Source organism: Arachis stenosperma, chromosome 5, assembly GCF_014773155.1.
Source record: "Arachis stenosperma cultivar V10309 chromosome 5, arast.V10309.gnm1.PFL2, whole genome shotgun sequence".
In the NCBI taxonomy this organism is placed as follows: domain Eukaryota; kingdom Viridiplantae; phylum Streptophyta; class Magnoliopsida; order Fabales; family Fabaceae; genus Arachis; species Arachis stenosperma.
The window spans coordinates 23,810,593-23,829,376 of record NC_080381.1 but is presented as its reverse complement, the minus strand read 5'-3'; the positions used below and the strand labels follow the sequence as shown (position 1 = coordinate 23,829,376).

Sequence of the window (18,784 nt, the reverse complement as noted above, 5' to 3'; positions counted from 1 at the left end):
TCTAATCGACGAAAGGCTATATCCTTTTAAAATTATTAAGTGCGTTAAAAATAAAGGGGCATTCCGAGAATCGAACTCGGGACCTCTCGCACCCAAAGCGAGAATCATACCACTAGACCAAATGCCCGCGCTACGTTAACTTTCGTGTTTAATTTTATATAACTATATAAATTATTTGATAAGAGAATTATAACAATTAAAATAATTAATATTTACTTGTATCTTCTAAGATTTTTTTTTGGATAATATTCTTAATTAATGTCTTTAAAACAGTTGTAAGAAAAACCTTTTAACATAAACTAGTATTAAATAAACAAATATTATTCAACCAAACTCCCCATTCAAATATCCTAAAAAGACAACAAAAAATAGATACACACTGATCTATTTTTTCCCTCCCCTTATTCTTCCTTTCCCCATAGATTTATACAAAATTTATGTATTTTAATTTAATTTCCGAATATAAGCACTTTACAAGTCGGCAACTATTTCAATATCTTATTATCTTTCGAAAATTACAGAATAAATGTGTAAATTACTCTTTCTCGGTAGTAACTTTTATCCTTCGTTTGCTTCGTTTTCAGTTTAAACTGGAGCGGGATATCTTGATTCTTCACAAAATGCTCTCTCTTAATCGTCATCCTTGAGTACCAGAGACAAAATGTCTGGTTACAGAAAATTATATAACACGAAGATAATTGAACTAATACTGTAATACATAGATTACACACTGAATTAATCAAATGGCAACAAGAAATCCAGATTAAAGCACACGAGATATTTCAACAAATTGGGTAATAGGTACAAACATTCTATTGCACATATCACCCTGGTCAGATGGAATCCCCAATATGCAGCTTTATACAAACCAAGACGTCAGTAATAGTAAAAAACACGGAAAGCATCATACTATTACTACTTCAATTTCAACTATCAACAACCACGTTATTTTGGTTTGCGCTATCTCTCAATGTCTGAGCAGCAAATATCAAAAGTTCTACCATCTCAAGCCCCGCCGCAGAAACAGTATCTATCTTCTCACCACTGCGTTCCTGATGCAGCGTGCCACTGCCCGCATTATCTCCTGTGTAACCAGCATCTCCTTCCCCTGACCAACTGATGGGTAAGGAGCTCCCAAGTGCAGTCTTTACAAGTTTTGCTTCATTGATAATTTCATTGAGGACTTCTGAGATACTAGAAACTACATCTTCACAGGCAACAGATTCCTTGGTCTAGTTTGCCATATCAAGCAAGCAACCCACATTAATATGTTTCAGATGTTGAGTTTCAAAACTAAACATGACAAAATTGATACATCAAGAGGGGAAACCTCCCTTTTATGCTTTGATTCTTTCAAATATAGAAGTTTTAGCACTTACGGAACAAAAACTTTTTATACCTTGAAAAGAGAGAGACGAAGCCTATGAATTGATGAAGTTAAACACTCCAAGCTTTCCATGCTTTCCTTAAGCGTTGCAATTTCAATCTTCATTCTGATGGACAAGACACGTTACCATATAAATAGACAGAAGTCTGAAAACAATCACTATTTGTCATAGTGGTAGCTTCATACAAGTCAATTAGATTAGAGATATGCTTAAATTACCCTCCAAAATCATCTATTGATGCAATAAATTCAGATTAACTGACTACCAATAAAACACTTACCTTGCAAAATCCATACTGGTGGATCTCTTATTAAGGAATTTTCCTTCATTATTTGGATTACTGTCGACTTCATTGCCGCTCTTATCAAGTGGGCCAATCCATCGACTTAGATATGTTTTCTTCAGTAAGTTTTTTAAACTTCCATCTCTTTCATGAGTAATAAGCTTTCTTTCTCCAACGCTAACCATGGCTTTTCCGTGTTTAGTCTCCTGATCCAGTTTCCTAGACAAGAATTACAGCATATTTTGATAATCATGCAATATTTAAGGAAGAGAAACATCTCACTTATTTCATAAAACAGAGAGGTTCAGACTCAGTTTTCTGATGTTACATGTTTGCATTATTTTGTCCCCAGAAAACTAGCAAACTATTTTCCAGAATGTTTTTCAATTTTCACGTTATTCAGTTGTGGCAATCAAATCAAAATCTAGAAAATATAATTGTTCAGAAAACAGTTGAAAACAACACTCTGAAACAGCTTAATGCAGGTTTATCCTTCAAAATGACACAACACTATTATAAAGCTACCGCTGTTTTCAATGAATGCTTTTTGGTTGATTAACAAAGATAAAGAGCTTCCAGGGGAAAAATTTCACTAAAGAATAACAAAAATAAACAGCAGCCACTAATAATATAAACATGAAAAAATATGATTCCGTAACCATCATATGAAAGCAATCATACTCTATCAGTAACTGATGCTCCTGCTTTAGTTGTGCAAATTCCACAAGAGCTTTCACCTTTTCATTGGTAACCTGAATTTAAAAAAAAAAAAAAACCACCTTACAGATTAGAAAACCATATCTGGAAACAATAGATAAAAAGCAAGGATCCCTGCACATGTAGCTCTTCAAATTATGAATCATTAATTCACAATTCGGAGGCACATGCATTATTGAAGAAAAAAGTTACAAGATAATAATAGAGAACAAAAAAAACGAAAATAAGGTATTAAACAAATATCGAGCTGTCTCAAAACCTCAAGTCCTTTTCTAAACTCTGCTAGCATCAAAATCTACTAGCACCTAAATGTTCCAAGTGTTTGAAGCAGAGAGGTGACTTATAATAACCTGCACCAAATTTCTCTGAAGTTCTTCAATCTTCTGTTGAAGAGCTGCATTCATATTTCTCTCCAATAGATGTCTTTCCTCCTGTTGTGATAAGAGCAATAATGCAGCAACCTGAATATAGCATAGTGAATATTAGAATGCTAAATTACCATATATCAAAAGCACATGTCAGCGAAAAAGCTATTAAAAATTAAATAAATGGAGAATAAAAGAATATGATCAGATGGTGTAAAGACCTTTTCTTGTAAAGCAACTGCTAGAGCATCAAATCTATCACCTTTTCCACCAGCTTTCAGTTCCACCAAGCTAGGATCACTCTGTAATAGAGTGATCAATTATATTAATGAATACCAAGGATTACACTTCATATCAGTCAACATAAATCAATTGAATAAAGTGAGGCTCCACTCTAGACCAGGTTAATACATTTACATTGGGTCCCAGTGTTACCATAATATTGGATAACTTTCTATAGGGAAGACCATTTTTGTTGTTATACCATCGGGAGTAACTCATCTAAATTCCGACAGGACACGTTCTCCACACAAACTTCTTATTGCAATAAATATTGAATAACGTAATTATTATTGATAGAATGCATTATAACAGCTTTAGAAAATCCATTGCGTTCTATATGACTGGGTGGCTGACCACATTGCAGCCCTGTTACAGCCCAAAAAGACTGGGCAGGTTTCAGTCTGATGACGATTTGGGCTGGCCATACATATTCATATTCCTGTGATGCACTGTTCTCATTTCATCTACTTGTCTTTTCAGTTCCGCTGTTTTTATTTACTGACACCTGAACACTTCTGTTAGACATAAATCTATTTATGTAACTCTATCAAACAGCTTAACTTTAGGGGAGATGGTTTTTTCACATGGTGTCAAAGCCTTTACAACCAAGTCTTTAGTGTTCAATTCTATTTTTTCCTATTCTAAATATAAGTGAAATCTAAGCAAAATGTTAGGTGAATCAATGCATTGTTCATTCTTCAACTCCAATCAATACTTATTATGGGGCATGTGAAATATAAAAAATTCATATACCTTTATAAAACAGCTAATACAGTTGTTGGAGAGAAAAACTATGATAGAGACTCTCAAGTAGCTTAATTCTTTAAGATGAGTATGTTCTTGTAATTTGAATACTATTAAATCAATCATATTCTTTGCCAGCACTATGCACTCTTAATTTTAGCCTGCTGACCCCAATTGATATAAGGGTAAGTTTGCTATCGGCAAAAATGATAGGTCCCTTTGAGAAAGGAATACAATAGTATCAGCATTGCAGATTCAAACCTTGGATGATGATACTGGTTTAGTTTGAGGGCTTATATGCACATCTCGACATTCATGATCTTCTAGTTGTCCATCTCTTTGGGGGATCAAATATGGCATAGTACTCTGATCAAAACTCCGGACTCTTTCATCAATCACATTGATTATGGATTTAATACTTGATTCCCCATCATTCAGTAAATTCATAATATGCTCCTTATACTGAGAGTGATGATGCTTTAGGTCTGCTATGCCATTATCAACCACTTTGTCCATCGAATTCTGCAAATTACTCGTCGGAATGCAAAATAACCAAACAGGTAAGGAAAGAAAAAAAAAAGAAGCCAAAATAGAATAGATTAAACGATTAATTCCCTTTTGAGTTTTAAATGTACTCACTTGTTTCTTTTCCAGTATAGTTACTCTCTTCTTCAAATGATTTTCAATTTCCAAGCCCTAAAGCATCCAAAACAGGAAAAGAATAACTGGCTATTGAAAAATAGGGTTAACATAGCAAACATGACAAAAGTAAGCTAGATCATACCACCCTTAGTTTATTTTGAAGACGATCTACAGAATTCCTCAATGTCTCCAGCTGTTCTTCTAATGCACTCTGTCTGAGAAAGAGTTATTAACACCATGTATAGAATATTGGATCTCATTAAAAAAATACGAGTCCATTTTGTTAGGTTAAGCATCCCAAACATGCAATAAAAATCATCTGTCACTAACAGAAGCTAAGTCTAGAGTTATAGCATGTCATATACTGTTACTTCCATATTGGACACCATATGAATGACCAGCATAAGCTAGGAAACAGAATTTTCAAGGGAATAGAATACCAGGGCTCCAAAATCTTACAATGTATTTAGAGGTAGAAGCATCATTAAAACTCCACAATGCATCAGGATCACGCAAAAGGCATGCACATTTATCATCCCAACTTGTATCTTCAAATTCTTCCAGAGAACCTTGTCTGATCTGAACAAACTTATTAACTACCTGTAAGGGCAAAACAAGTATAAAGAAAAAGTCAATAAAAATGGAGCCTGCCATAGGCAATCAACATGGAGTACAAAAAATCACTAGCCAGCTGAATGCATAAGAATTAAAGCATATAAATGCAATCACACAGCAAACAAAGATATTAATTATTAAGTATTTCCTTTTCTTTTTTGTGTGTGGTTTTTTTTGGGGGGGGGGGGGGGGGAGAGGGGGAGAGAGAGGGAGTAAATCTTTTCAAGTAACCTTGACACTCTGTAACCAGCACCCTTCAAAGTATGCTTTATGCCAATAAAGATATAGCACAGCTAACCAGTGAGAATATTTCACTCGTGTAATCTTAAATCAGTTAGATGCTGAAACAAATCATTTTTTTATTTCTTGCATAATAAAGCAATAGAGAAGAAATGTGCAGAACAGCCCAGCTTTTCAACTATTACATGCTGAATCTTAAAAATATCGGGAAACCTATAAAATTATCATAACAGGAAATTAAACAAAGATATAGAGAAGGAAAAAGGGGAGAGGAAATATTACCATCTTGAAATTTACACTCAGCTCAATCTGCTTTGCTAGATCAATCTGCAGAGCATCATTAAACTCTTTCAGTTTAACACAATCGGAGGTGAGCTCCTCTATCCTGTATAAAAGAAGATTGCATGAAGTTATGAAAAAAGTATATATATTTCGGGTAAACCAAGTCCATATATAAAAGCATAACCACAGGGAGCAGTGGTATAGGCAATCATATAATGAGCAACAAGTTTCACGTTTCCAATATTGCTTCAAAAGTTACCATAACAACACATTTCATTCTTGACCTCTATCAATTACTCCCATAAACTATGATAGTCTAAAGAATTGAAGATATCCACCAACAGATAGTTCAATACCCAGTAAAAGATAATGCTCTACACCAAGTTCTCCTTTATCTTTCTTTTTTTTGGTTTTGACTTTTGAATTTGATATTAGCTACATGTTTAATCAGCATCAGCTTCCCGTTCTCATTAAATTTAAAGGGTTCAAAAATTCAAAATACCTTTGATGAATGCCATTTATTTGTTGTGACATTATCTCCTCCTTTTCCTTGGCCTTTTCAGCCTGTTATTAGCACATTGAATGTTTAGAATATCCATAACCACCATAGTGCAAAGAACATAGAAGAGTGAAGATGATACTTTTTCTAATGAAAATTGCCATACCTCAATAATTGCTTGATCCCTTTCAGCAAAAGCAGCAGCTACGCAACCCTGGAAAAATTTAACCTGCTTCTCTGCTTCCATATTCTGGAGATATAATCAGTGAACCATGTTACTGCTCATGTACATTGTAGGTCAAAATATGTACAAAATCCATAAAGTTGACAACACAAAAGCATTTAATTCTTTCGATAAACTCTAGCACTTGTGCGCGATTTATAAATTGGATTAAGAACTCTTTCCATTGTGTGCTTGCCATAAGTCATCGTAAAATTAGACATTCAAGTATAAGCATTTTATATGAACAAATGGAAACCCATTACACCAATATCTGTATGTGACCAAAAACTTTCATCAAGTTGCTGAAGCAGGAAAACAGATCCGTAATGCAATATCTGTTTAGAAAGAATAATAAGAAGAGTATGCAAGTAAAGGGATGGAGAGAAAGAATAGGAACCTTGGAAACCTCGGCATTGTGTAGATCTGCCAGTTGACTCTGAATACAGTAAAGTAAGTAAACAAGATCGAAAGAATTATTTAAGCGACAGAAACAAAAGGTTCAATAACTCACTTTAATTCTATAAGCCTCTGAAAGCTCCTCTTGCAGATTTAGATTGTCTCGTGTACAAGCAGCCACCTTCTTTTTCAAACTCTCAATCTCCTGCTCCAATCCAGCTGTCCTAATTGGGCATGAATTTCAATATAATAGGTAATTGTTGATTACCTTAACATAATAGATACTCATTGTACATAGATTTCGTAATGGACAAGGAAAATGAATGGATACCTTTGAAAATGCATTCGAGTAGCCACAGCAAGGTACCCAGGCCCAGCTTGCTGCATGCATAACTGTTCAATATCTTTGCGTAATTCATCACGCTCTGCAAAAACATATACTCGTTAAGCACATCTTATAACTTTAACAAAGAGCCATCCATAAAAAGAATTTCTGAATTGTTATTTACTATATGCTTGGTATGAAACAAAGGAGGCTTGTTTCGGGGTTGCAATCAGTGAGGAATTAGGGGCATGATATGGTGTGGTTATAAGAACAACCCCTTCCTATGATTTATTGAAAATTCGGAATGAATAGTACAATAGCTAATCAAAGTTAAGCCCCATAGCACAGAGAAAATAAAAGAAAGTTGACGTACATACCCTGTTCCAGTTGTTGGATCCGAGCCAACAAGGACTCGTCCGTTGCACTCTCAGCCATTCCGAAAGAATAAACGATGAATCACTATTAAACCAAATTGCAAGAGACGAGAGAGGAAGAGCAGCAAAAAGTTAAACCCCGAAAAACAAATCGAAACAACCAAATTGCTAATCCATCCATGAAACTCTGCATACGCGGTAAAGAACTGACGATTTGTTTGGCAGCCAGGAAACGAAAGAAGAAACCGAATCGAACTGGACACTCTCTGCCCCCTCTCTCACAACACCCACCAATTTTATGGAATTAGGATTCTTTTTTCCTTTTTTGGTGTCTATGTGGAATTAGGAATTTAGGAACTCTGATTTTCACAGGAGATACTTACGTTACGCTACGATTTTATTTTGGTTCAGCGATCTTAATTGTTTGTAAACGGGTAGCGTCAGATGTTTAACCAGATGGTTTGTTATATTTTTTGCCATATTTTTATTAGAGGTAAAATTTTCTTTCTCTCACATTATTATTAGTTAAGAATTATTATATGATTTGATATATTTAATTAAAATATTATTTAATTATTTATAATTATTAATTTTTTATAAAAATAATTGTATATAAATATTTATTTTTTATTAAAGTAAATTTTAGTATGTAAATAATTATAAATTTATAATAGCTACAATAATTATATAAATATTATTGAAATTAAAGTTAAAAAATATTATTAAATAATAAAAAAACGCCATAACATAATAGCATAGATATATTAAAATATTTTTTATTAAAACTATTTTATTTAGTTCAATATTGATAAACGATTTAATATTAAAAATTGGCTAATATTTATCCTTTCTTTATTGTAAGAACAATTTAATGTTTTTATTCCTTAAGAATTCTTTGTTTGATGAAAAAAATTTATTATTTTTATTCACAAAATATTTCAGTATATTTTTTTTTTTAGAAAATTTTTACTAACCCATAAATAATTATTCACCTATCACTTATGAAGTACAAACACTCTAATATAAATATAGAACACAATACAATAGATTTAATATAATCTAATTTAATATTTAATATTATCTAATATCTAATATCTAATATTATTCTTCAAATAAAAGACTTTTAAGTTAGTAGAATTTCATATTGTCAAAATTCTCAGATGTGATGCAATTGTTTACGACATGCACATCCATCTAGCTTCATTATGATTGGTTTCAATCAGCATTTATTATGCTCTATTTCATGTTCATTCCATCATGCATACATTCATACATACCAAGGGAATTATATTTTCCTTTATCAGTAGTTTGCTTTCTTCTACCACCTATATCTGTATCTTTTTAATTACACATGAAACCTATGTACTATATATATTTGGCTATTTTCTATCGACAATCAGAAAAGCAATCATTATTTCAGTTATAACTAATCAGTGCCTCTGTTTTCATCCGATATTCATACATGCTTATCGATTTCATCAACTTTCCAACTTTAGTTTTATTTCCTCAATATTTCTTATTTGAATTAAAATTTCGAGATTATATTTGGCCAGTTTTATTATTTAACTTATTTATTTTATTTTATTTTTTTATACGTTTTTCTTTATTGTTACTCTATCCCATTTTTTATAAATTGTCCAATGCTATATTGTTTTTTGCTTTCCTTACTATATTTCTACTCCAAAAGGTTGTATTCCTTTTCACATAATAATTTGTTATTCTTCTCCTCGTCTGATGGCTTTTACTTTTGAGATAACTCAAGGGAGGTCATTTTTCCTAAAGGTATCATCTGAGATGATAAGAATGTGTGATCATAATCTATTATTTAATTTATTAATTTGTTTATGTCTTATTCAATGCAGATCTTTTTCTGTTCAACCCCTTATATGACTACACTTCGTTACTAATTTATGCTAACAGGACATGGGTGAGCTTTTCGTCACTTTCTACAGGAGATTTTAAGATGAATTATCTTCTTTATTATCTTTCACTGATTGTGCTGGGAACGAGTTCGAAGTTTTAATTGAGAAAGGCCCTAACACATCACAAGTTGTTAACCCATCCCAAATTCTTTCATTTTTTAATGACAGCCTGTGCGATAGAACTGACTACATTTTCAATCAAACACAATCCCATCAAGATTCTATTCATGCTTCATTTTTCTGTAATGAGAGGCAACTAAACTCTTCTCATGATTTATTTAGGACTAGGTGTCATAGTGTATTGAAACCATGCCTCTCTCTATGGAGGATTCTATCATGTCTCTTGGGGATGATATATCTAACTCATTCAATCAATGCATGTCTGTGCATAATACGAGTTCACCTAATCATTTTCCCCAATCCCACCTCCTTCCTCACAAGATTCATCTGTTGTTTATTCAATAGTTAAGGTCATATCTCCTTATCGAGCCCACCATTATGCAATGGTTAATTTCTTTACTTTATCTAAATAATTTACATTCACTAATAAATTGCTTTGGCTGATTTTATAGTTGACCACTAATTTTAAATCTTCTTTGTTCATTTCCAGTTACTTTCTGCTAGGTTTGCTAAAAGAGCATTTAATTTCCCAAAAAACTTGATTTTGTTAATGTTGTTCAACCCTCTGGACACTTGATAAGAATGAAACTTGGATGGTGTGATATTAGGCCCAACGAGGTGTTCCTCACAAAAGAATGGTAGAAGGCAACGTGTTACGTTTTAGTGTTTCCTCAATAGATGAGACAATCATGTCAATTAATATATCAAGTCTTTGAAGTACAATAGATGCTCAATTAGTGGGTTGGATTTCGTGTTAGTAATATTTTGCAGTTATGCAATGTTATTATTCAATTTAATGTTATGAAATTTGGATTTTCTAAATTTTGACTTTTTATTTTAGAGAATAAAGTATGATCTCTCACCCTTGAATAATTTTTCTTTCATATTTTCTCTTGGTTTCACTTATAAAATAAATGGTGAGATATCACACTTTACTCTCTAAAGTGAAATTCAAAATTTAGAGGATCCAAATCTAATATTATGTTATTGTATTCACATTTAATTTCAGTCCATGTTATTTTAGAAAGTCTTTATTAATTCTATGTATGTATTTTGGTCATGTTAGTTGTTTATCTAATGGATATTTTAAATATAAATTTTATTAATGCTAGTATGTTCTACTATTTGGTTCTTATCTAATCATTATATAATCATCCTAATTGTTTTTTTATAACTTTATGTATATAATATTTTATCTATGAAGATCTAGCATTTAATTTCATGAGTAATATTAAGGGTTAAGTACGATTTTGGTCCCTAAGGTGGGGGCTGAAAATTTTTTTCGTCTTCAACCTTTTTTGCGGACAAAATTGTCTCTAAGATTTAACTTAATTTTAAAACCGTCCTTCGGACCAAAATACCCTTCCCTTTTTTCCCAAAATCAACCAGATGCAGAAGCAACAATGAAACAACAATGTAGAAGCAGAAGCGACTAGAAGCAACAACAATGAAATAACAACAACCAGAAGCAGAAGAATAACAACAATAATGGATAATGGAATCAGAAGAACAACAACACAAGAATCAAGCATTAGCAGGAGTAATAACTCAAGAGAGCATGTCAAACTTCACTCCACCGCTACCAACTCAAACTCACGGCTAAATTAATTAAATTCTGTAGGTACATAATTAAATTAAACATGGTATATTATGTTATGTATATGGACCTTGATGCTGAAGTAATAACATTGTCACCAAAGAATCTGATGATGACGAACAGATTTTTATGTGAGATCTGTGGGAAAGGATTTCAGAGGAACCATAATCTGCAGCTGCACAAAAGAGGCCACATCTTGTCGTGGAAGCTGAAGCAGAGAACCAAGATGGAGGTGGTGAGGAAGAAGGTATACGTGTGCTCGGAGCCAACTTGCGTGCACCACGATCCTGCCAGAGCACTAGGAGACCTCACCAAAATCAAGAAGCACTTCAGCCAGAATCACGGCGAGAAGAAATGGAAATGCGACAAGTTCTCTAAGAAGTACGCAGTTCAATCCGACTGGAAAGCTCACTCCAAAAACTGCGGCACCCTCTTCGCGGATCTACTGGCGTCGACGTCGAGCTAGGAAGAGGAGCAGCGGCGGCATATTCCCTTCCCCTTCCCTTCCCCACCTTCCCTTCCCCCTCTTCTTCTCTGAAACCCCCTTCCCCCTTAACGCGTTTTCCCTTCCCCCTTTCCCCCTTAACGCGTTTTTTTTATTTTTTTAGTTAGGGATAATTTGGTAATAAAAATTTAAAATTTTGGTAAAAAGAATGATTTTAAAACTAAGTTAAACCTTAGGGACAATTTTATAAGCAAAAAATGATTGGGAACGAAAAAGATTTTCAACTTCTATCTTAGGGACCAAAATTGTACTTAATCCTAATATTAACTATTATATTGTTAGTCATAATCTTTAACTTTTTGTTTTATCCCAATATCAGTGAACAACTCACTCATGAGATATGTTTCTTAAGTATAGTTTTGCAGGCAATATCTTTTTTATTCCCATCAATGTTTTGTTTAATATTAAATGCATATATATGATTGAGAAAGTATAGGGAACAATGCATATAGTAATTAACGTGAACAACGAATTAAAAAAATTGATATAATTAAAATTAAATTTTAGATTCTTAATTAATTAATTATTATCAGATTTTAAAATTTAAAAAATTAGGATTAGCACCCAACCACATTCACACTACTTACGATTACTTCCAATCCTAGCATAACCTCATTTTTTGACGTCCACGGCATAGCCCACATAGTTCCTCTCCAATCCACGTCCACAACTCATCATCGTTGTCGAAGACAGCCGTTCAGACGTAGCAGAATGCCGTCGTTCCCCCTCACCCTGTTTAGACGCAGCAGAACACTATTGTCCCCCCCCCCCCCCCCCCGCATACCCATGCAGACACAGTCGCAGCCATACCCCGTGCGTTTCGTTCACGTTCTTGTGCTCCCTCCGTCGCTCCAATTCACGACACTTCCACCACTGCCGCAGTTGTTGTCTTGTGGTCACTAAGGGTGACACCGCTGTTGCCATCCCAAGTCTAATACCGTATTTCGTGTTGAAAACACGATCATTCTTTCTCTTAAAAAGGTGAGGCTAGTGAGTTAGAAAGATAAATAATTGCTCAATGTGCATTCAAACTTGTTTACATAATACATTGGTCTTTTCATTATTCAATAGAAAGGATGAACAAGAAGTTCTAAATCCTATAAAAATTTTCAAAGAGCCACATAACCAATTGAGATTTGGTTGGCTTCCTTACTACCACAAACTCTATCATATTCTTGTTGTTCCTTTAGAAGTTTGTCTGTTTATTGATTAGGATAGAATTTATTAGTTTTGAGTTTGTTTAAACTATTATGTTTTTTTCCTTCCATGTTGGTGTTTTAGCCGTGGTTGTTTTAAATTTTTCAACACCCTAGACGTATGGTATTATTAAAGATTGATTGCAAAAACTACTACATAATAAAGTTGCACTAACATCACAGAGGCAGAGAATGTAATTGAGAGACTGCCAATAAATTTGGAAAAACTCCAATCTCTAAAACTCGTGAACCTTTATGGAAATCAAATTTCTTCCTTACCTGATGAATGTAATTCTCTTTTTTAATTCCATGAGATACTTTTCTTAAAGAAATGATTTTGCCTTATTTTCTTCCATGACATGTATTTCAAGGAACATTTTCTGTGAGATTTTATTTATAGCTGACAGTGTATTATTTTTCCAGTGGAACAGTTGGTAAGGCTTGAACGCTTATCCATTTCTGAAAATTTGTTAACATGCTTGCCAGCAACTATTGGCAGTTTAAGAAATGTGGTGATCATACATAATGGAACCTAAATATCATTTCACTATTTTATTCCTTCTCAGATTTGGAGTTTTCATTCATGATGCATCTTTATATGGATATATTTGTTACCACTGCATAATCAAGGAATGTTGAATGGTTTGGGATTACCCTATTATTAATAAACATTTTGAATTGGTAACTTTTCTCCATGTCATAGACACATTAGCTATGATGCAAAGTTAGTTACACTATAAGACATTTTAGATTGTGTTGTGTCATTCTTATATCTTTTTTCCATCTAACTATTCATGATTCTTTGGATATAGACTTAATTTCTCTTTGATATTTGCTATTTTTGTTACCTTCGATGTTATATTATGCTGTTAACACCCATGGCACTTGGATTATAAGGATGTATTCATGATAAATTTGCTGAAATTGCTGTTATTGTGTTTTCTTTGATTGTTTAGGATATTTTGATATAAAATGTGTACCATTTTTTAAAGGTTTGATTACTCTGTTGGTTCCTACAGTTTCGCGAAATTTTCAATTAGGTCCCTATACTTTTTTTCTTTTAATTGGGTCCCCTCACCAATTTTTTTTTTCAATTGAGTTCCTATACTTTTTTTTCCTTTTATTTGAGTTCCTGCACCAAATTTTTTTTTTAGTTGGGTCCCTATATAATTAAGCCAATTACTACTAAGAGAGACCTAATTGAAAAAAAAATTGGTGTAGAAATCCAATTAAAAGGAAAAAAAATATAGGGACCTAATTGAAAATTTCACGAATTTATAGGGACCAACAGAGTAATTAAACCTTTTTTAAATTTAAAGTTTCATGTATGTTTGATAATGCAACTGTTGATTTTAAATGTGTCAAATAACATGTTACATTCTCTTCCAGAATTCGTTGGGGAGTTGCTACTCTTTGAAAGAAATACAAGTTAATAGTTTGTATATACTTAATTTAACTTCTTTGTGTATGCATCAGATGAGGATGATAATGCATGATTTTGCATGTATTTTCCTTCACATCCATTTTTCCCTTCCTAGTCATGCAAATAGATCAAAGAATTCTTTTATCAATATGTTGGTCTTATTTAACTGGGTTTGAAAGATTGTTGACCTTACTAAACTGAGTTTAGTTGATTGTTAGCTTTATAATCTTAAAAATGGTGTCAAAATTTCAGATGAAGAATGACTGTAATATATATACTGTAAGACTTCTCTAGGGATGGACAATTTTTTATGATAATCTAATCTAGATCTTTGGAACAGTTAACATCATCATCTTTTTTTATTAAATGGCTTCATATTGTACTGACTTGGCTAATTTTGAACATTTCAGATAATCAAATTGAAGAGCTTCCTACATCCACAAAATTCATTAGTTGATAAAATGTGAACTATATTGGAAGACCAGGCTGAACTTTTATGCCACAACCATCCAAGAAACAAGCGTAAGGAGGTGAGAACACCATTCATAGCACCAAGCATGAGGACTATAATACAACGGGTCAAAGGATTACCCATGAAAAGAGCTGACAAAGGGAGAAAAAAATAACCGAATAAAATTGAATAGTATAATTTTCTTTGATATTTTAGTATTGAATAGTTGGAGTTTATTTATAAGACAAATGTGACGTTTTTCTAGTCACAAACATATAGATGTTCCGTTCTTTTTTGAACTTGTGTGATTCTGTTGCAAAATCAAGCAAATTTGAGTTAGATCCAATCCAATAAAATACATGTCCACTTAAGAATAAAAATAACTATCTGCATACCTAGTAAATTGAACATTTGTCATATCTTAATTGTACCTACTTAAGTCCAATCTAATCAAATAACCATTCACTTAAGAATAACAATAACCATCCGCATATCTAGTGAATTGAACATCCAGCATATGTTAATTGTATCTCCTTAAATCCAATCCAATCAATTAAACATCCCCTTAAGAATGAAAATAACCATCCACACACCTAGTAAAATGAACATCTGACATATTATGGGTTGACCACAACTTCTAACATGTACATTAAATTTCTCATTCATTAGACACTTAGAATAATAATGGCATATGTTTTATAATTGATAAATTTACATTCTACGTAAATGACCTAATTAAGTAGGATTTAGAAAGTTAGTAACATGTGTTGTGATAATAGTTCCCATGCCGTCGGAGTTTTTTAACAAAGTTTTTAATCTTAATAACTTATATCTAAATGCCATAACTCGAGCCCATCTTGAATTTAGTCAACGTTAAACTAAATCTAATCCAAACCACATAACAAGAGAAACATGCAAAGCATGTGCATATAGCATGAAGCAAACCAAGTAAAATATTAATGATATACTCAAATAAACATCCACATCAGAATGAAAATAACCATCCGCATACATAGTGAATTGAACATTCGACATACTTGATAAGAAACAACTAATAAATTGACCAAAAAAATAACATCGTGGAATCCGTATTCAACATAGACTAGCTATTGCTAAACGAGTTTAACAAAGACATAAACCCGCCAATTTCTTACGCTTCATTCTATTCAACAGATGCATTCAATTCTCTATTTTCAAAAGATTCTAAACGATTATCCTGTAAAATTTTCACACAAACAAAAATAAGTCACTAACTCCACAAAAATATCTCAACAAAAGGTCCAAATTTAATTAATGCAAACACATATTGGGGCTGAATTCCTCTTTTTCCTCTGTACTGATTTCATGATTGATTTGTCCATATCATCTCCAAGCCTCGTATCATGAGGTAAATATGAGGAAAATACACAACCAGTCAATGACAAAAATAAGTCAGATAAACACACAACAAAATACAACCAATTATTTTAAATCATTCAACAAGAAATAACCATTCACATAGAAAATCAAGCCAAAGACCATTGGTATTACTCGAACAAACATCCATTCTTTGAATTGCAATAACCATCCACGTACATGCTAAAATGAACATCTTTATTAGTGCTTAGGTAACAACTAACTCATTGACCAAAATATCACCGGTGCATCCGATTTAAATGACTCCCATCAAATCCAATTTCTATTCAAAATAAACCTACGGAGCATGTACATGTCGATTCCAGCAATTTAGTAAACAAAACAATGGTATAAAAAAACAACTAAGCAGTTCTCATTTAAAAGAACCAATTACATATATGGTAATCTCAACATCTTTGTCAATTATTAGGCAACCACTAATACATATGATATAACTAAATTATTCAAACCAAAATTAACATCAACTAATTTATAAAAGCATCATCTAGTAACTAAAAATTTATAAAATAAGAAGAAATAAATAAAGAAAATACCTTTTTCTTGATAACTTTTTGAAACGTTTTGACCTGGTGAAAAATTGGCTGGGGTGTGGGTTTGAAATTATGTTTACCTTTTCCTCTATTGTTTATAAAGGAAGACAATTTTTAAGACATGCAATATATGCTTAACATATAAATAGATGACAATAGCAATAACCAGCTCTTAACTTAGGATTAGGATCATAACTATTATCCATTATATATAATTAAGTAAACTTCAGCTACTGAATTCAATTTATATACACATTTAACAATTAAACACATAAATAATAATCTCGAATGCAATATAAATATTTGTAAAAGAATTTAATGATGATGGCATGCACAGGGAAGTAGTAAAGACTGAAAGAGTACCTTTGATTTCAATTGAAGACGAGTTCATTCTACTTCTTTTGCATTTATTTTTTCCTTTATTTTTCTAGGAGACTAGTTAAGAACAAAAGACAAAGAAGTATTAATTTATAAAAACAACATCCGGTAACTAAAGATTTTTAAGACAAGAAGAAGTAAAGTCCATTAATTCAAACCAAAATTTAACATCCACTAATTTATAGAAAAACATCCAGTTACTACAAATTTATAAAACAAGAAGTAAAGTCCAGTGATTCAAATCAAATTTAACATCCACTAATTTATAAAACTAACATCTAGTAACTAAAAATTTATAAAATAAGAAGAAGTAAAGTCCACTCATTCAAACAAAAAATAACATACACTAATCTATAAAACCAACATCTAGTAACTAAAAAAGAATTCAAGCTAAAGAATATCCAGAAATCCAATTCAAACAATTAAAAAATTCAATCAAAATTTCAAATGAAACTACAGGAAGAACAGTTACTAGTGGTGTTGGTGACCGCTTAGGGCTTATAGCATGACAAATCCAGTTATGTGGGGGGAGAGCGACGGTCCGAGATGGGTTGCCTCTACTGTCCAACCGTGGCTGTGCTAACCTCTGTTTTTGATGGCAACTACGAGGGCGCGAGGCAGACGAAGAGTTAGTGGGGAGATGGAAATGATACGGCCCAACGATGATGCGACGGCAACGAAAAGGTGGTAGTGTAATGGAGATGCGACGACACGGCAACGGTGGAATGCGGTTTGGTGATTTTTGAGTTTCGGGAGGTTACGTTAAAAAATTAGGGTTTAGGGGTTGGTAGTGTGAAATTGGGTTATGGAGTAGCTGATAGGTGAAAATGAATGTTGGGTTTGGGATATTTGACTGAATACTGTGCTAGAAAATGCGGCTCATTGTTTGCAACTCTCATTATTTACCTAGCGAGATCGATTAGAATGATATTATATACCTTTTTAATATTAGATTTCAACTAATCATCACCACCGGTTCTAGGATGATTTGCTATCTCATACATGTCTCACACGGTTTCATATCTACATTTTTTAGTACCACGTGTAACAAAGTTGTACCAATTTTGAAATATTATTTTTAATATAGCTCACAACTTAATTTTATTTATCTACATAGCAGTTAAATCATGATTTCACTTTTTGGATTAGATTTCTTAAGTGTAATGATTATAGGATTATACATGCATATGTCTCATTTGTATAGCATTGATTTGATTCTATATCAATCCTAAATAGCTGTTATTATTTTTTCTTATACAAACACTTTAGAGTAGTTAAACCTGTCAGTGCTTTAATCTTTTAACAACTTTTACTCTTATTGTATTTAGACCACAAAGTTAGCAATTATATGCTTTATCCACTTACATGCTTATAATGCTGTTTCACAGATATTTTACTTTTGCCTCTTTTTTTATTTTTTATTTTCATTTATGCACATTATCTTGATTACAGGAGTGGTATTAGTTTTTATTCTATGTAGATAAAACTCCGTTTTGCTTTTTCCTTTGATCTTACCCATTTCTTAGTACATGTCATATCTTTTTGCAATTTTATTTTTTTTATTCTTAGCTTTATAAATATTTTTTAGTTTTATTCTTATATACCTTTTGAGATTAATATTTTTGTAACAATCTATGATTTTGCATTCAATTTCATTATATACACTTTATGCATATATTAACCTATGTTTATAATGCAGTTACAGTAAAATACATTTTTTTACATGTTTTGCTATATATATTATAAATTTTCTTTCATGCTTTATTTTTATTGGTTCATAGCAGTATAGCAGCCTTTTTTTTTTAGGTAGTATACTAAGAAAAAATGTAGATGTTATTAGTTCTTGTTTTAACTCTTTTTGCATGTATATA

At 32.4% G+C, this 18,784-nt stretch overlaps 2 protein-coding genes and 1 non-coding gene across 4 annotated transcripts; 1 reads left to right on the top strand and 2 right to left on the bottom strand.

The window, feature by feature from the left end:
- Nucleotides 1-55: 55 nt before the first annotated feature.
- TRNAP-UGG (transfer RNA proline (anticodon UGG)) lies at nucleotides 56-127 on the bottom strand. Its single transcript has one exon. It is a non-coding gene; the product is annotated as a tRNA-Pro (tRNA).
- Nucleotides 128-780: 653 nt separating this feature from the next.
- Nucleotides 781-7,795, bottom strand: LOC130982277 (uncharacterized). 2 transcript variants are annotated; one of them, XM_057906221.1, is made up of 17 exons: nucleotides 7,379-7,795; nucleotides 7,008-7,101; nucleotides 6,792-6,900; nucleotides 6,678-6,716; nucleotides 6,224-6,307; nucleotides 6,061-6,122; nucleotides 5,559-5,661; nucleotides 4,881-5,021; nucleotides 4,564-4,632; nucleotides 4,419-4,475; nucleotides 4,041-4,301; nucleotides 2,975-3,055; nucleotides 2,739-2,849; nucleotides 2,353-2,423; nucleotides 1,669-1,890; nucleotides 1,400-1,493; nucleotides 781-1,232 (listed from the first exon to the last, which is right to left on the bottom strand). In XM_057906221.1, exons 1-17 carry the CDS (start codon nucleotides 7,434-7,436, stop codon nucleotides 927-929), a joined length of 1,962 nt encoding a protein of 653 aa, XP_057762204.1. In that variant the 5' UTR covers nucleotides 7,437-7,795; the 3' UTR covers nucleotides 781-926. The 2 variants fall into 2 exon arrangements, with proteins under 2 accessions (XP_057762204.1, XP_057762205.1); XM_057906222.1 differs by having other exon boundaries at nucleotides 6,792-6,895.
- Nucleotides 7,796-11,057: 3,262 nt separating this feature from the next.
- Nucleotides 11,058-11,480, top strand: LOC130980586 (zinc finger protein BALDIBIS-like). Its single transcript, XM_057904247.1, has one exon. It carries the CDS (start codon nucleotides 11,058-11,060, stop codon nucleotides 11,478-11,480), a length of 423 nt encoding a protein of 140 aa, XP_057760230.1.
- The last annotated feature ends 7,304 nt before the right edge of the window (nucleotides 11,481-18,784 follow it).